The sequence below is a fragment of the Vidua chalybeata genome, chromosome 21 (assembly GCF_026979565.1).
Source record: "Vidua chalybeata isolate OUT-0048 chromosome 21, bVidCha1 merged haplotype, whole genome shotgun sequence".
NCBI classification, from domain to species: Eukaryota; Metazoa; Chordata; class Aves; order Passeriformes; family Viduidae; genus Vidua; species Vidua chalybeata.
This window is the reverse complement of record NC_071550.1, coordinates 4,102,222-4,117,330: the sequence shown is the minus strand read 5'-3', so window position 1 is coordinate 4,117,330 and position 15,109 is coordinate 4,102,222. Positions and strand designations below refer to the sequence as shown.

The window sequence follows — 15,109 nt, the reverse complement described above, 5'->3', positions numbered from 1 at the left end:
GGGTGGAAAGAAATAATAATAATATTAAAAAAAAATCTAACACACCCCAGCTAGGTTTTCTTTTCTAATTGAGTACTTGTTTTACTGTCAAAAGTAAATTTCTTTTTGTGTATGCTTATACAGAGAGAAATGAAAATTCCATTTTGGATTACCAGCTTACAATTCAATTCTTGAAAAGGAGAAAGGAAGAAATTTTTAACACCAGGAAATCTCTTCTCCAGAAAGCAATTTCCCCCATAACAAATACAGTTGGTAGTAAGCAAATACAGGTGTTTGTCAGGAGCAGGAAAAAAAAATACTGACACAAGAGCTCATCTTCTCAGAAGGCTCATCAACATTTTAGAAATAGATTCAGCTGGGGGAAGTGAATGTTTCCTGCTGACCGAGCCACTGTGCCTGTGTAAGATCCAGGGGATCACAGCTTGATCCAAGCTCACCATCCTCCCTCCCAGTAAGAAAAACACTTTGAAGAAGAGTAGCAGATAAAGAGTCTGTAGAGCAGAAGGACCCAAAATACAATTTAAGAAGTTGGTTTCCTACCTGGCTTTTTCTGATTTTCTCTTTTCTCCCCCCATTAGCACTCCAGGCACAATCCAAGTAAATGGCTACAGAAAAGAAAACCAAGACCAGCAATGATTCTTCTTAATAACAAGACAAAGCCTAATCAAAAAATTATGTTTCTTGGCAAAAAGAGAGAGGATGGGGCTGACAGCAGCATTCATGTGATGTGATCACAGCTACAGAACTAAAAAAAAGACTTGTAAGTCTCTTTTTAAGACTTATAAATTTATAAGACTTATAAATAATGAGGAAGTACCCTATTAGTCCAAAGAAAAATGAAGAGGGGGTGGAAATATGGATCAGATAAATAAATGATTTAAACACCTTCTAGTCCAATGGTAAGATACTCTGCCTCAATTACAAGGAAAGCACTATCATTTAATGATTTTAAAAGCCTTCTCATTTCTCCAGTCATTCAGCTGGCAAAGCAGTTCCCCAAGTCCTGCTCCCCATCTGAAACCCATCTGTCCAGTATTAGTTTCAGTAAAACGGTCCTTGTCACCACGAGAGTTTCCATTCATAACTCAGCCTGAGACAATGAAAGGTATTTCTACAAACAAATGGCTGTGAAAATCAACTGTGCTTGTTTATCAGCACATGTGCAACTAGGGTGCCATAATTAATCACTTAATTGCTCATGTAATAATTTAAAACATGCCAGAGGGAAATCACTCACTTAAACACATTTATCTTTAAGGACCATGCATCTTGCCAGGTGCTGGATTTCCTTAAACTTCCAGCTGAATTCATAGGAACTACAGTTGTTTAGCTCCTTACAGGAATAAGAATACAGAGCATTGAATTCTTACCTTAAGTAGTTTCTGGATTGTATCAAAACTTTGGAGTGCAAGCTATGGAAATCAACAAAAGAAAATGAGCTCTGACAAAGTCTCTCTGGACTAAAAAGATGGATTACAAATCCCTACGGTTCAAAAATCTGTAAATTAATCTAGTTATGTATACCAGAATTCTAAATGCATCATTAGTTTTTCTTTTAGAAGCTGCTTATTAATTTTTTCTCTTGAACAATCTCTCTTTTCTTGTATTTTGCCCTGTTCAAAAACCTCTCTACTGGCTCAGCTCCACGAGCCAGCTCTCAGGACAAGGGAGATTTCTGCTGGCTTCTGTGAACGCCCTAGGGAGAAAACAAGCTACAAGCACAGAAGATTTTGCTCCAGAGCAAGAATAAAAGGGAAAATTATAGAAATTCTGGGAAAAAACCACCATGAAAAGGAAACACATGGGTCAATTCTCTTCTGGCAGCCCTCACTGCTCCTCACCTGACCCATGGAGTGATTGTGCCACAGGATCTTTCTGCATTTCTTTCCTCAAGGAAAGTTATTGCTTCCATGACAAAGTAATACCAATTGTAACCACAAATTATCTTCCTAAGTACTCTCAATGGCAGCCCTTTAAATGAGCTTACACACAGTTTCCTCCATGCTTAGTATTCACATGGCATCCTAAAGAGGCAGTAAGTTGTTGCTGTAAAAATTTAAATCACTTCAGAGCCTTCTCCTTTCAGGTAACAGAGCAAATACACTGCACTGCAGACTGCATAAAATATTGGACCCTAAATTAGATACCTGCAATCAATTCTCCGCATGGAAGTTATTATCACTTGACATACCAAACAAAAATAAAAAAGGTTGATAACCTTTTCTGACACTGCCTTTGCAGTTGCAAATAATATAAATTAAATAGAAGAGTTCAGCAGAGAAACCAACTCTTGGGGCCTCAGCTTCAGCATTCACTTATGGATTTGAATAAATAGCTTTAAAAATGAAACACTTGTATAAAGCTACACATTTGCAAAGCTGAATTAATTGGTTTTACTCATTCCCCCTGTAGGAGCGAGGCAGGAGGTCTGCACTGAGCCAGAGAAGTTCTGCAGCCTCCACAAAGATTTCCAACTGCAGGAGAAATGAGAAACTCCTTTCTTACTCTGGTTGGCACTGAACAAAAATAACAACACTTTTTGCGAGGGCAAGATCTGAGCAAAAGGACTGACAGGGTTTCCTGATGTGGGGAACCTCCCAAAAATCAGTGTTCAGAGAGACTGAGAAAGGAAAAGCCACCTACCTCCCTGGTTGGGACGAGCACGAGCGCGTAGGGGCCATCACTGCGCTGCAAACACACAAGAGCAGGGCTCTGAGAGAAGGCAGCACTGAGCAGAGCCCTTCCACACCTCCCTGCTCTCAGCCAGCACAGAGGGCTCTGAAGGGCTTCAGTGCAAGTTTGTACGCGACATTTTAGGGTATTTCTGCCCCACAGCTTTTAAAAAAATCAAGTTTTCACGTGTAAATCTTACACTGCTTTGTTCTCCCTGCTGGGAAAACTGCTCACAGTCAAAGCCAATGTTTTATTGCACACACGTGTTGTTTCACTGCTGTGTTCCTGAGCTGCAGGGATGCTCTCCTGCTTGATGCACAGCAGCAATCTGCAGGTAGGAGTGACAATCCAGGATGGGCTGGAAATGCTTCAACCCTTCAGTCGGGATGATCTCTTTCCATAAAGTGCACAAGATCTGCAGCAGCATTTTCTGGTGTATGACCCAAACTGGCAGCATTACCCAATCCCACTCCATGCCAAAGGTTACCTAAAGACATGGCAGCAACCTTTGTTTTCAGTTCTCCCAGCTTCCAGACCATTTCTTCTGCTCTCTACCTTCTCCACACCTGATAATTTAGCCCATTTCCAATTTATCCTGCAGCATGGAGCAATGGGGAATGGCTAACATTGACCTTGTACCATCCACACCTCAACAGAACTAGAAAATCCCATCTGTCACATGTACAAATAAAGGGGAACGTGGATTGCTTGTATGAAAAAGAGACAGTAAGGACTACAGGAGCTGGAATTTATTTTTATTAATCTTAGTACCAGAAGCAATTTTTTTTAGTGCTGTTGGACCTACCTGTATTTTGGATTCCATTCCTTGCAAAGACTGCACAAGTGGAATTCCATAGGCGAGAGTTTTACCTTTTTGAAAGGGAGAAAATAAGAAAACTTTCCATTAAAAAAATATATGTGGCAATTACAACACTCCATCAAACCAAAGCACCATTTGTCCCACCATTCCTAAACTGCAGTCAGAGTCTGGAAAAGTTTCTATTCAGAAGGAAGTTTCCAGAATAGAATATTAACTGGCAAGTCAATAAAGGGTCAATTAGAAAAGAGAGGTGGTGGTATCCCACAAAGCTGTACCTAAATAAATGCAGTTAACACACCCTAAGGAAGCACAGTTTGACACTGACCTGAACCAGTCTGAGATCTCACCAGGGCATCTCTGCCTTGCAGGAGCACAGGAATCGTTTGCTTCTGAACACTGGTGACAAACAAAGCAGGGCAGGAAATGCAGATGTAACACAGGATGGAATTCCAAGATTTTAACACACAGTGACTGTCTCAAAATTCTTCACCCCAAATTCCCCACGCTCATCTCTGCTGTGCAGCTACATCAGCTGAGGTGATTTCTAAGCAAAGCCACTGCATAGGCATCAGATGTGATAAATTCAAACCAGATATGTTTATAATTCAAGTACCAAACTAGAAGGCAGGACTCCCTACAAACCCAATAGCAAATAGGACAGTGATACTGTGGTCTTCACAAACCCTTTAAATATAATAAAATAATCACAGGTGATTGGCTTTTAGGGGCAAACTGCAAAGTTTTGATATTGATTTGCTTACCTGGTCATGCTACATATGTTTAGAACAGTGTTTATTGTGGAGATCTAGAGAGATAATAAAGAGAAATAAAGGTTTTATTGTCAAATTGTTCCTTTTGTTACTTCTACTGCAAAGACAGAACAAAACCCAGAAGACTGACATTTATTCTCTGCATAACTGGTCCATAAAGCTCCTATGTCCTCAAAATACTCCTTAGTTAATCAGAATTACACCATTGCTGTTTTTTTGGTACTACAGCTGCAAACAGTGAAGAGGGCTGGGACTGTGTCTGGGGACCGGCCAGGACATGGACCAGCACCCTGAGTGACAAAATCAGGTGAAGTACCCATGTCACCAGGAATAAAGGCTCTCTGACCTGCCCCCCACCCAAAACCCCATGTTTCTGAGGTGTGCAGCCCTCCTGCCACTCACCAGATGTGGGTGGAGGTCCAGCTGGCTGAAGGAATCTGTTGTGAAAACATTTTCTTGCAACTGCTGCACTTCTTTTCTGAGTTAGGGGAAACAAAAACAAACCACATAGTAGGGTTAAAAATGATGCAACAGCATTGTACATAATCAGCAACAAAACTTCATCTACCAAGCAACTGTTCTGCCAAACAAGGGCAAGAATTCAAGACACTGAATTTCAAGCAATTCCAAGGGTTTTCTTCCCTCCCATTTATCTAAAATACCTGTGAATTTCTGGGATGTCTGGGTTGTTTTTAAACAGGCTGGACGTCTTGATGAAAGGTTTGATCTTCTGGCTTTCATTCTGTTTGTCAGTCAACTGCTTCTTAGGAACAGTTTTTTGTGATGAGCTTCCCTCCTCCCTCCTGTCAGCCTCCGTGGCAATGGCACCTTTCCTGAAGGTGTTTATGGACAATTTTCGTTTGCGTTTCACGGGAGGGTTTCCATGTGGTGACTGGAGCTTCCTTTTCTGAGCACCAGACTGCTTTAAAGTGAAACAAACTGGTCAGCAGTGACTGGGAGTTAACACACAAACATCAGCCCACAGCAGAGCCTTATTTTTGGAATTCCCCACTCCATAACTAAAGAAATCAAAGTCGGTTTCTGCAGCTACTCCAACAGATCCACCACCGCGCCTGAGACTTCCGACACTGCAGAAATGCCAAGAGCAATCTGAAGCCATATCTAGTGCTCATCCCTAGAGCATTTCATTCAACTTCTCCAGTGACTAGGCAGAAAAAAAATCTCCCTCAAGAGCATTTTAAAGCCTCTGCAGACGAGGCAGAGGGCTGGGAGAGCATCGCCCACAGCCCGTCAAAGGAACGCGGTGAGTCAGGGCAGCTGCGGGGGCTCAGAGGAGCCGGATCTGCCCCACCGCCGCCCGGGGAGCCACCTGCGAGCCCCGGGGCAGGATCAGCCCCGGCTCGGGCGGGGGAAAAGCCAAAATCTCCATTTAACAACTTGGCGGACGCTGCCTCCCCGCCGGGTCACGGTCCCGAGTCTCGTGTCCCGCAGGGTCCCGTGTTCCTTATCCCGTGTCCCCTTGTCCCGCAGGGTCCCGTGCTCCGTATCCCGTGTCCCGCAGGGTCCCGTGCTCCGTATCCCGTGTCCCCTGTCCCGCAGGGTCCCGTGTCCCGCACACCCCACACTCCTCCCTTCCCCTCCGCTCGTACCCTGCCGAGGCCGCGCATCCCCACGCCCGCCGCCATGTCCCGCCCGCTCCTCCGCAGGGCCCCGGGGCCGCCTCCCGCCCGGCCCGGCCCGTGAGAGCGGCGCGGCGGCGAGTGCGGAGCCTCCCCGCGAGAGCGGAGCCCGCCCGGCTCCCCGCCCGCCCCGCGGCGCTGCGGGGGCTCCGTGAGGGCTCTCCCCGTCCCGCAACCCGCGCTCCCGGGCCCGCGAGGCGCGCAGGCGGCGGCGGGGCAGCCCCGGCCGGGCCCGCCGGGGGCTTCGGCGGCGGCGCGTGCGCGCGGCCCGTGAGGCGGCGGTAACATGGCGGCGGCGGGGCGGGAGGAGCCGCCGCTGGGGCTCGAGGCGGTCGCGGAGGAGGCGGCGGCGGCGGCGGCGAGCGCCGGGTTCCGCCTCACGGCGGTGCGGCGAGAGCCGGCGGTGCGGCTGCAGCACGGCGCCAGCGGGCTGGAGCCGCTGGCGTGGTCCGAAGACCACCGGGTGTCGGTGAGCACGGCCCGCAGCATCGCCGTGCTGGAGCAGCTCAGCGACGTGCACAGCGGCGGGCAGGACATGGTCATCCACCGCACCGCCGTGCCCGCGCCCGGCGCCGCCTGCATGCTCAAGGTGAGCGCCCCTGGCACGGCCTCGTCAGTGCGTGTAAAGGTCTAAAGGGGGAGGTTCAGATTGGACATCGGGAGGAATTTGCTCGCAGGAAGGGTGATGAGACTTCGGGATGGGCTGCCCAGGGAGGCGGTGGAGCCACCGGCCTCGGAGGTGTTCAGGGAAGGACTGGACGTGGCGCTCTGGGCTCTGGGCTGCGTGACAAGGTGGGGATCGGTCACTGGCTGGGCTCGATGATCTCAGAGGCTTTTCCAACTTTAATCATTCTGTGTTTTTTCACGATGATGCCAAGCAATAAAACAATAAAAATGAACATAAACTGATAGACACAGAGCTGCACCTGAACACGAGGAGAACTTTTCTGTGCAGAATCCACAGATTTGCACTGGAGTCTCTGGAGTCCAGAGTCTTCCCCACTGTGGTCCCTTCCAGCCTGACCCATCCCGGGATTCTGACCCCCCTCTTGGGGAGCTGCCCCTGTCCTGCCCAGAACTTGCTGCAGGCTCTCATTTTAAAAGCACAGGAGAGAGAAAACCATATCCCAGTGATGTCCAGGGATTCTGAAGTTCTGCAGTTTTTCTGAGAATCACTTGAGCCCCTGTACAGTTACTTCAATGCAATTTTAAGTAGGAATCTTCCTTTGTTTTGCCACCTAAGCTGAAGGATTTTTGTAGCAGGGATTTCTCTGGCCTTCAGGGGAACATCTGACGTTTTATGAAGATGGCAGACGTGGGTGAATATCTTATTAAATAATACTTCTGGTGTTGTGGATCTGATTTTATTTTCCAAAGCAATGCTGAGAATATGGAATGGAGTTGAGATACTGAGTATTTACATATTATGCCAGGTATCTTTAAAAGAACAAAAGTATGAAAACAGGCTCTTTGATTTAGCAGACAAAAACTCAGTAGCTGAGAGTCAAAACTATGCAAATTCAGGGCATTAATGAAGCTGAAGTCTTTAGGAGTGACATCAATTAACCAGTGTAGTGTTGGTTGTGATTAGGGATGCTGTGTTTTAAGAGGGAATTAATTCCAGGAAAGTCTTCCTGTACAATTGTTTTAAAGGTTCTTTTTGTTCTATTTTAGGTTGGCCCGAAGAAGGAGGTGGCTGAGTGTAAGGAGAAATTCGCCAGCTCAGTGGATCCCACCGTCAGCCAGACGTTTATGCTGGACCGAGTGTTCAATCCCGAGGGGAAGTCCCTGACACCCATGCGGGGCTTCAAATATTCCAGCTGGTCCCCTCTGGGCTGTGACGCCAACGGGAGGTGCCTGCTGGCAGCGCTGACCATGGACAACCGCCTGACCATCCACGCCAACCTCAACCGGCTGCAGTGGGTGCAGCTGGTGGACCTGACCGAGCTCTACGGCGAGCGCCTGTTCGAGGCCAGTTACAAACTGTGTAAGGCCGACACTCCCTGCGGGGAGCTGGGAGACTTCCCGGAGTTCCAGCGGCGGCACAGCATGCAGGCCCCGGTGCGCATGGAGTGGTCGGGCATCTGCACCACCCAGCAGGTCAAGCACAACAACGAGTGCCGGGACGTGGGCAGCGTGCTCCTGGCCGTGCTCTTCGAGAACAGCAACATCGCCGTGTGGCAGTTCCAGCTGCCCTTCCTGGGGAAGGAATCCATCACTTCCTGCAATACCATCGAGTCGGGAATAAGCTCCCCCAGCGTGTTGTCCTGGTGGGAGTACGAGCACAACAACCGGAAGATGAGCGGGCTGATCGTGGGGAGCGCCTACGGCCCGGTGAAGATCATCCCCGTCAACCTCAAGGCGGTCAAAGGCTACTTCACGCTGAGGCAGCCCGTGGTCTTGTGGCAGGAGATGGACCAGCTGCCCGTGCACAGCATCAAATGCATCCCTCTCTACCACCCCTACCAGAAATGCAGCTGCAGCCTGGTGGTGGCTGCGAGAGGCCCTTACGTGTTCTGGTGCCTCCTGCTGATATCCAAAGCCGGGCTGAACGTCCACAATTCCCACGTGACGGGGCTCCACTCCTTGCCCATTGTCTCCATGACTGCGGACAAGCAGAACGGCACGGTGTACACCTGCTCCAGCGATGGCAAGGTCAGGCAGCTCATCCCCATATTCACAGACGTTGCTTTAAAGTTTGAGCACCAGCTGATAAAGCTCTCGGAGGTGTTTGGCTGTGTCAGGACTCACGGAATCGCCGTCAGCCCATGCGGGGCGTACCTGGCGGTCATCACCACTGAGGGCATGGCCAACGGGCTGCACCCAGTCAACAAAAACTACCAAGTTCAGTTTGTCACCCTCAAGACTTTTGAGGAGGCAGCTGCACAGCTCTTGGAATCTTCTGTTCAGAACCTTTTCCGGCAAGTGGACTTGACGGATCTTGTACGCTGGAAAATCTTGAAGGATAAGCACATTCCTCAGTTCTTACAGGAAGCACTGGATAAAAAGATAGAGACCTGTGGTTCCACTTACTTCTGGAGGTTTAAGTTGTTTCTCTTGAGGATTTTGTACCAGTCGATGCAGAAAGCCCCCTCAGAGGTCACGTGGAGACCTTCACACGAGGATGCCAAAATCTTGATATCAGATTCCCCTGGGATGGGCAGCACTGAAGATGATCAAGAGGAAGGAACTTCGAAACAAGCCAGCAAGCAGAGCCTGAGGGACACAGGCAAAGGTGTGGACATTGATGACACTGCAGAGGATTCTCTCCATCAGTCAGGTGACACTGGAGGCCGTGAGCCAATGGTAGAAAAGCTTCTTGAAATACAGGCACAGATTGAGGCCGTAGAAATGCACTTGACACGAGAACACATGAAACGGGTGTTGGGAGAAGTTTACCTGCACACGTGGATTACAGAGAACACCAGCATTCCCACCAGAGGAGTCTGTGACTTCTTAATGTCTGATGATGGCTACGATGACAGAACAGCACGAGTAAGTGGCACCTCTGCTCGGGGGATTCTGTGTCACTGTCACTTCCTTGTCCCCCCTCCTGAAAATACAGCTGGGCTGGGAAAGAGAGCTGTGGTCACGTCATCCTTGCCACTCAGATTCTGTAGAGCATTCAGCTTAAATTGTCCTTTCTTGATACTGTGAAATAGGAGGGAATGTAAATACAGATGTTGAAATTTGGATCAGGTACAATAGAGAATAAAGATGCCCGAGTTTTTCCAGAACAGGGGAGAGGACTGGGGTTATTGTGCTGTTGTCAGTGGATTTAGAACATGAACTGGTTGAGGGACGTTTGTTTTCATTACTGAGTTTATTTAATCCATCATCTTTACATAACTCAACTTTAGATGTATTTCCTCTGGTGTAGTGAGGTGTTCTCCCTGCTGGCATCACAGCCAAGTGTGGCCATCAGTAACTCACTAGGAAAGTGCTCTGGCACAACTGCTGGGTTGTTCTGGCATCCAATTACTATGAATTGAAAGTTTGAGAGGTTGCTTTTCTTATCTTAGAAGAATCTTGTTTCTTTTCTATAGTGATGAAAAGCAACTTCTAAATTGTATTTTATCTATTCAATTTGCTGTCACACTTTAAAGGTCCCTGGGATGTGGTTTATATCTATTGAAATGTCACAGACAAATTTGATCACATAAATGTTCTGCTATAAATGTACTCCCAGATGACTGCTGAAGACATCCAGGTAATTTCTGAACAGGAATTTTTTTTAGCACATCCACTGTGATAGGCATGAGGGAAAGCATTGTTGTTATGGTCAGTGGTGTGATACCAGTTCTTTCAGCACTTTTAAAATTTGCAAGGAATTACTGTTTTTAAGGTCTGTATCCCTTTAGTGTGGGACAGAAATCTTTAGAACAAAAGGAGAATAAATGAATACTTACCGATACACTGTACTTCTTACACTTCGATTTTTTGGGATTCAGCTTATTCTGTGTCACTCTGAAATCACACTGAGGTGTTCCCACCCTGGGCTGTGTCACCGAGTGCCTCCTGTGTGTTCCAGGTGCTGATTGGGCACATCCTGAAGAAGATGAACAAGCAGACCTTCCCCGAGCACTGCAGTTTGTGCAAGGAGATCCTGCCCTTCACCGACCGCAAACAGGCTGTCTGCTCCAACGGCCACATTTGGCTCAGGTAAGGGGCTCAGTCATCCAGAGCTTGAATTATCCCCTCTGGATAATTCAAACATACTTCAGGGGCCCACTAAACCACTTGTTAGCACTGGAGTGGAAAGGCATGAAGCATCTTATCCATGCTGCAGTTTTTTTCTGTCCTCTTCCATAAGAGCCAGGGCACTGGAGGTTGGATTTGGTTCTCTTAGCAGGACAGTGTTTTTATAATAAAATGCTTTTGAGCATGTCTTTTTTTGGGGAAATAAGGGGTCAGGAAGAAAGCAGGCAAGGGAAAATTGAGGACAAGTCATCCTTTGGAAGGCCACTTGAAGGAGGGTTTGTTCAAGCTCTTTCAGCATTTGAAAACAAAAGCAGTTTAACAAGAAATGATTGAGAACAGGCACATTGAGAAGTCAGACAAACTCTGGAACATTTAGAAAATTTAATCTTCCTGTACCAGTGTGGCAGGTACATGGAGATTATCCCTGGAGCTGTGGCAAGTCACTTGTTTGTCACAGAGAAAAGCTGTGCTTAACGGGTTTTGTGTGCTACTTTGGATAAATAGTTGTGGCCTTAATGACACCCTGGGTCTTCCCTGTGCAGTAGGGCCTCAAGCTTTTCAACTCCTCTACTGTATGCTAGAATTTTTTGCCAATGATATATTGATTTTTGATCTTTCATTTTTGTGTCCATATGCAATTTGGTACACTTGGGAAGTTTACCTGAATTAATAAATTACTAATTTTAATATTTAATGTGGTTCATTACTGCCTTTACTCTCAGAAAGCAAATTGTGAAGAGAGCCCAACCTCCAGTCAGGGCACAGGAGCAGGTCATAAAACAATAAACCCTAAACCTCTTGATAAAACTGCTTGTCCTTTCACAGGTGCTTTCTAACCTACCAGTCCTGCCAGAGTTTGGTGTACAGGAGGTGTTTGCTTCACGACAGCATTGCACGGCACCCAACCCCAGAAGGTAAAATGTTCCAGGATTGGGGCTTTTAAACTTTTATCTACAAAATGGCTTGAATTAGTTTCACTGACTTTACTCTTTTAGGCAGTTCCCATGTGAAGCTCTGCATTTCACAGTGTCCTGGAATTAGTGATGTGTTAATTGCAAATTAATAACTGCAGAAATTGAGGTATAAATCCCACATTTTAATGAAATCTGGGTAAACACATAATCTGTGCTGGAATGCTCCAGCAGTTAGTTTGATATTCAAGTTGAGTATATCAGCATCCAGTTCTGCAAGAGGGATAAAGAAACAGGAACCAAGGCCTGTGTTATGTGAGGGATCTAATTTCAGTTTAGAAAATGAGAACACTCCAGCTGGGCCATGGTGCTCCTTTACATTTTTTCCTTTACATTTTTTCATATAGCTCCTTTACATTTTTTCCTTTACATTTTTCATATAGCTATGAGCATGTAAGGATAAAGCATGGAGTGTTTCACTTAATTTTGTCCCCTGCTAAGGTGGAATTTAAACTGGCATTACTTGAAATTTCAGGGCAAAACAGAGTTGGATTTCACTGAATTCTCAGTCACTCCTGCATGTGAATAGATACAAACTGTCCAGGATTCCTGTTGAGTTTGTGCATCTCAGGTGTCATCCTCTGTTCAGCTCTACCTCCAGCTTTAAACAACTTGTTTTCTTACTTGCAGATCCTGAATGGATCAAGAGGTTATTGCAGGGACCTTGCACCTTCTGTGATTCTCCTGTCTTCTAGAGAAAAGCTGTGTCAAGACTGAAAGTATTTTCTCTACTGCATAAGCTCCCTTCAGCCTGGGAGGATACAGAGACAGGAACACAGACTGCTGGAGGGAGAACACCTTGTCCACAGCCCTGTACATAGAACATCACAGGTTCTACCAACTCCTGAAATCCAGAGCCCATTCCATGCTCCAGAATACACCTGGAAGAACCAGTTTAAAGCTGTTTGGAAATGCACCCAAGGAAGCCTCAGCAGCTGGACACTGACAAGGAACTGGAGGGTTGAGCACAGGGAATTGTCCTTTGTGCCTGACAGCGGTGTCAATTCCCAAAAGCTGGGATGGGAACAGCAGAGCTGCCTCTTGAATGGTCTTGGTGGGTAGAGAAGGCTCCAGCTTGCAGTGCTCTCCTTTGCTTTTTAACCACTCTGGCATTTGCTGTAGAACGTGGAACTCTCCAAATAATCCATGGTTCCAGTGTCTTGCCCAGAGAGGCAGATGCCAGTTACAGCCATATGAGAGAATTTGGCCATTAATGAATTTCACTGAAAGTCTAGGAGAGTAATTGCCTTAGAAATGTAACAGTGTTTCAGTCAGAAGGGTGATATTGGCTGCCTGGGATCAGTAAGGATAATTTTAAAATATAATAATAATTATTAAACTAATAGCAATTAGCTTAAACACTAATATATATATATATATATATATAATTTCCAATGCTCTTAAGTCTTTTGCCCCACTTTCTTTTTCTGAACTAAGTTCTAACTCCTTCCCAGCTCTTGCCAATGTATTTGCTTTTGGTTTCACTTAACCCTCTACCAAAAGGATTCCCCTTTTCCATAGAAACTCAGTTACTTTTTAATTAACACTACTGTCAATTAAATTGAGTCTCCCTCATACAGCAGTTGAATTTTAGAGAAATCTGACACGCAAATAATCACTCACAGTTAACAGTTTTTCCTTTCATAATAGCTCAGTAAAAAACCCCAAACAAACAGAACACCCCAAACCCAACCCCACCATGGCTGACATGCTGTGGGTGGGGCCAAGGAGGCTGGTGAAGGTCTCTCTATCCCAGAATGGTTTGGGTTGGGAGGGACCATAAAGCTCATCTCATTCCACCCCTGCCATGGGCAGGGACACCTTCCACTGTCCCAGGGTGCTCCCAGCCCTGTCCAGCCTGGCCTTGGGCACTGCCAGGGATCCAGGGACAGCCACAGCTGCTCTGGGCACCCTGTGCCAGGGCTTGCCCACCCTCACAGGGAAGGATTTGTTTCTAATATCCCATCTAACCCTTTTGAAACTGTTCCCCTTTATCCTGTAACTCCAGGTTCTTGTAGAAAGCCCCTCAAGCATCTCAAGTTGCTGAGTCTAGAAGTTTATTTTGCCTTCTAATTGTTCTATCAGAAAAAAACATCTGGTTTTGCTATCTGTTTTTACAGAGAGCAGAATCCTTTTCAACCTCCTATGCAGTGTTAAAGGAATAATACCTCCCAAATGTGTGTGGTTACTTGGTACAGTTTGTCTTGTTCACTTCAATCCATGCTGTCAAATAATCCTGAGTTTGTGTATTTCCATTCTGCAGAGTACCAATCGCAGAGGTGTCGCCCTGTCTGTGATTCCTGACACTTCCACTGTGTGGGAAGTGCTCTACAGCTGTTGAGAAATCATGGAATTGTGCTGACAGTATCAGTCTCCCACCAGTGCATGTGTGATTGGTGCTTGTTTCCTCGAGTCAATGACTATGCATCTTTTGTTAATGTTCCTTCACCTTTAATAGGAGCAATGTTTTTTCCAGCAAACATTAAAGAAGTCAGCTGTCCTTCTGCTGAGTGTCTCATGCATTAAGCATGATCATGCATTGACTGAGAAGAACATTACTGTAGTAGCCTAGAAAACAGCAGAAGCACATTCATCTGTAAAATAATTAGCCTTGTTTGTAAATATCCTTGGAAGTGATACCATAATTGTATTAAAGAAACATTTAGTTTTTTATTGCTGTGCATTGAAAATTGAAATTACTTCAGTGTGTCTGCAGAGAAGGGAAATGTAGCTCGTGTTGGTATCCAGTAAAACAAGGAGTAACCTCGATACCCAATGTGTGTGGAGTTTGGGGCCAGCTCTGGTACCTGGGACAAAACTTCCCAGTACTGGTGGGGCTTGGGGGAACAGAACATCCCTTTTCATGTGAGCTGAGTAGAGATTTATTCATGGTGGTTGAGAAGGCATTTTAAATGGAAGCTGCAAGTCCTTGCCCTGGCAGCTGTGACAGCTCATCAGTAAATGTTCCAGTTTAGAAATTCTCCTGCCTGTGGAGAAGGGGAGGGAGTCCTGCAGAACCCTGTCCCAGTGCTTTCAGAAGAAGTCAAAGAACATTTCTTTGGCCGTGGCTTAGACACCATAAAAATATCCTGATCTACTGAAATGTTTAAGTCTGGCTGACCCAAAGGTTCACATGATAACAGATTAGATTGGTTGTTGCTGATCATTTCTGGCAGTTCTCTTGAATTTCCCTGGACTGAGTTTTAATGCTTTACCATGGAGATGCTCTAGCACACCTCACATTAACATTGCAGCATTAATGTTTATTTTCCCTGTCTTTCAAGGCACTAGATAGTCTGCCATTGCCAGTTTATTTAACCTGCTTTCAGACTTCTGGGAAAATGGATTTTTAAAGCCAACAATGTTGTCTTTGTCTGCCAGTGGAGATCCTTTAGCAAAAAGCTTTCACTCTTCACCCTGACCTGTTCACAACAGGTACAGAGGAATTGGGATTTCATTTTTGTGTAAACCAGCACTTGTCCCTAAGTGCATTTTTAGCCAGAATAGCAGAGCCCACCTCACTCAGTAACATTT

At 46.1% G+C, this 15,109-nt stretch overlaps 2 protein-coding genes across 3 annotated transcripts in view; one reads left to right on the top strand and one right to left on the bottom strand.

Annotated features, from left to right (window-relative positions):
• The window catches only part of DDX31 (DEAD-box helicase 31), a 43,574-nt gene extending 37,559 nt beyond the window's left edge, over nt 1-6,015 (bottom strand). Inside the window, exons 1-9 of the mRNA XM_053961791.1 lie at nt 5,874-6,015; nt 4,926-5,182; nt 4,666-4,741; nt 4,255-4,298; nt 3,819-3,889; nt 3,479-3,543; nt 2,644-2,688; nt 1,371-1,412; nt 541-605 (exon numbers count right to left, since the gene is read on the bottom strand). Of these exons, the coding sequence (XP_053817766.1) occupies nt 541-605; nt 1,371-1,412; nt 2,644-2,688; nt 3,479-3,543; nt 3,819-3,889; nt 4,255-4,298; nt 4,666-4,741; nt 4,926-5,182; nt 5,874-5,909 (701 nt within the window). The 5' untranslated portion in view covers nt 5,910-6,015. The remainder of the gene's footprint in view (nt 1-540; nt 606-1,370; nt 1,413-2,643; nt 2,689-3,478; nt 3,544-3,818; nt 3,890-4,254; nt 4,299-4,665; nt 4,742-4,925; nt 5,183-5,873) is intronic.
• Nucleotides 6,016-6,189: 174 nt separating this feature from the next.
• Nucleotides 6,190-14,248, top strand: GTF3C4 (general transcription factor IIIC subunit 4). 2 transcript variants are annotated; one of them, XR_008434410.1, is made up of 6 exons: nt 6,190-6,492; nt 7,578-9,398; nt 10,435-10,565; nt 11,430-11,518; nt 12,206-12,629; nt 13,839-14,248. XR_008434410.1 is itself a non-coding variant. In XM_053961790.1 (5 exons), the coding sequence occupies exons 1-5, from the start codon at nt 6,190-6,192 to the stop codon at nt 12,268-12,270; spliced, it is 2,409 nt and encodes an 802-aa protein (XP_053817765.1). In that variant the 3' UTR covers nt 12,271-14,248. The 2 variants fall into 2 exon arrangements, 1 of the variants encoding a protein (XP_053817765.1); XM_053961790.1 differs by having other exon boundaries at nt 12,206-14,248.
• Nucleotides 14,249-15,109: the final 861 nt, after the last annotated feature.

Coding starts and splice junctions, on each gene's coding strand:
- GTF3C4 (XM_053961790.1), top strand. CDS start 6,190: ATGGCGGCGGCGGGGCGGGAGGAGCCGCCGCTGGGGCTCGAGGCGGTC. Junction 6,493..7,577: donor GCGCCGCCTGCATGCTCAAG/GTGAGCGCCCCT, acceptor GTTCTATTTTAG/GTTGGCCCGAAGAAGGAGGT. Junction 9,399..10,434: donor ACGATGACAGAACAGCACGA/GTAAGTGGCACC, acceptor TGTGTGTTCCAG/GTGCTGATTGGGCACATCCT.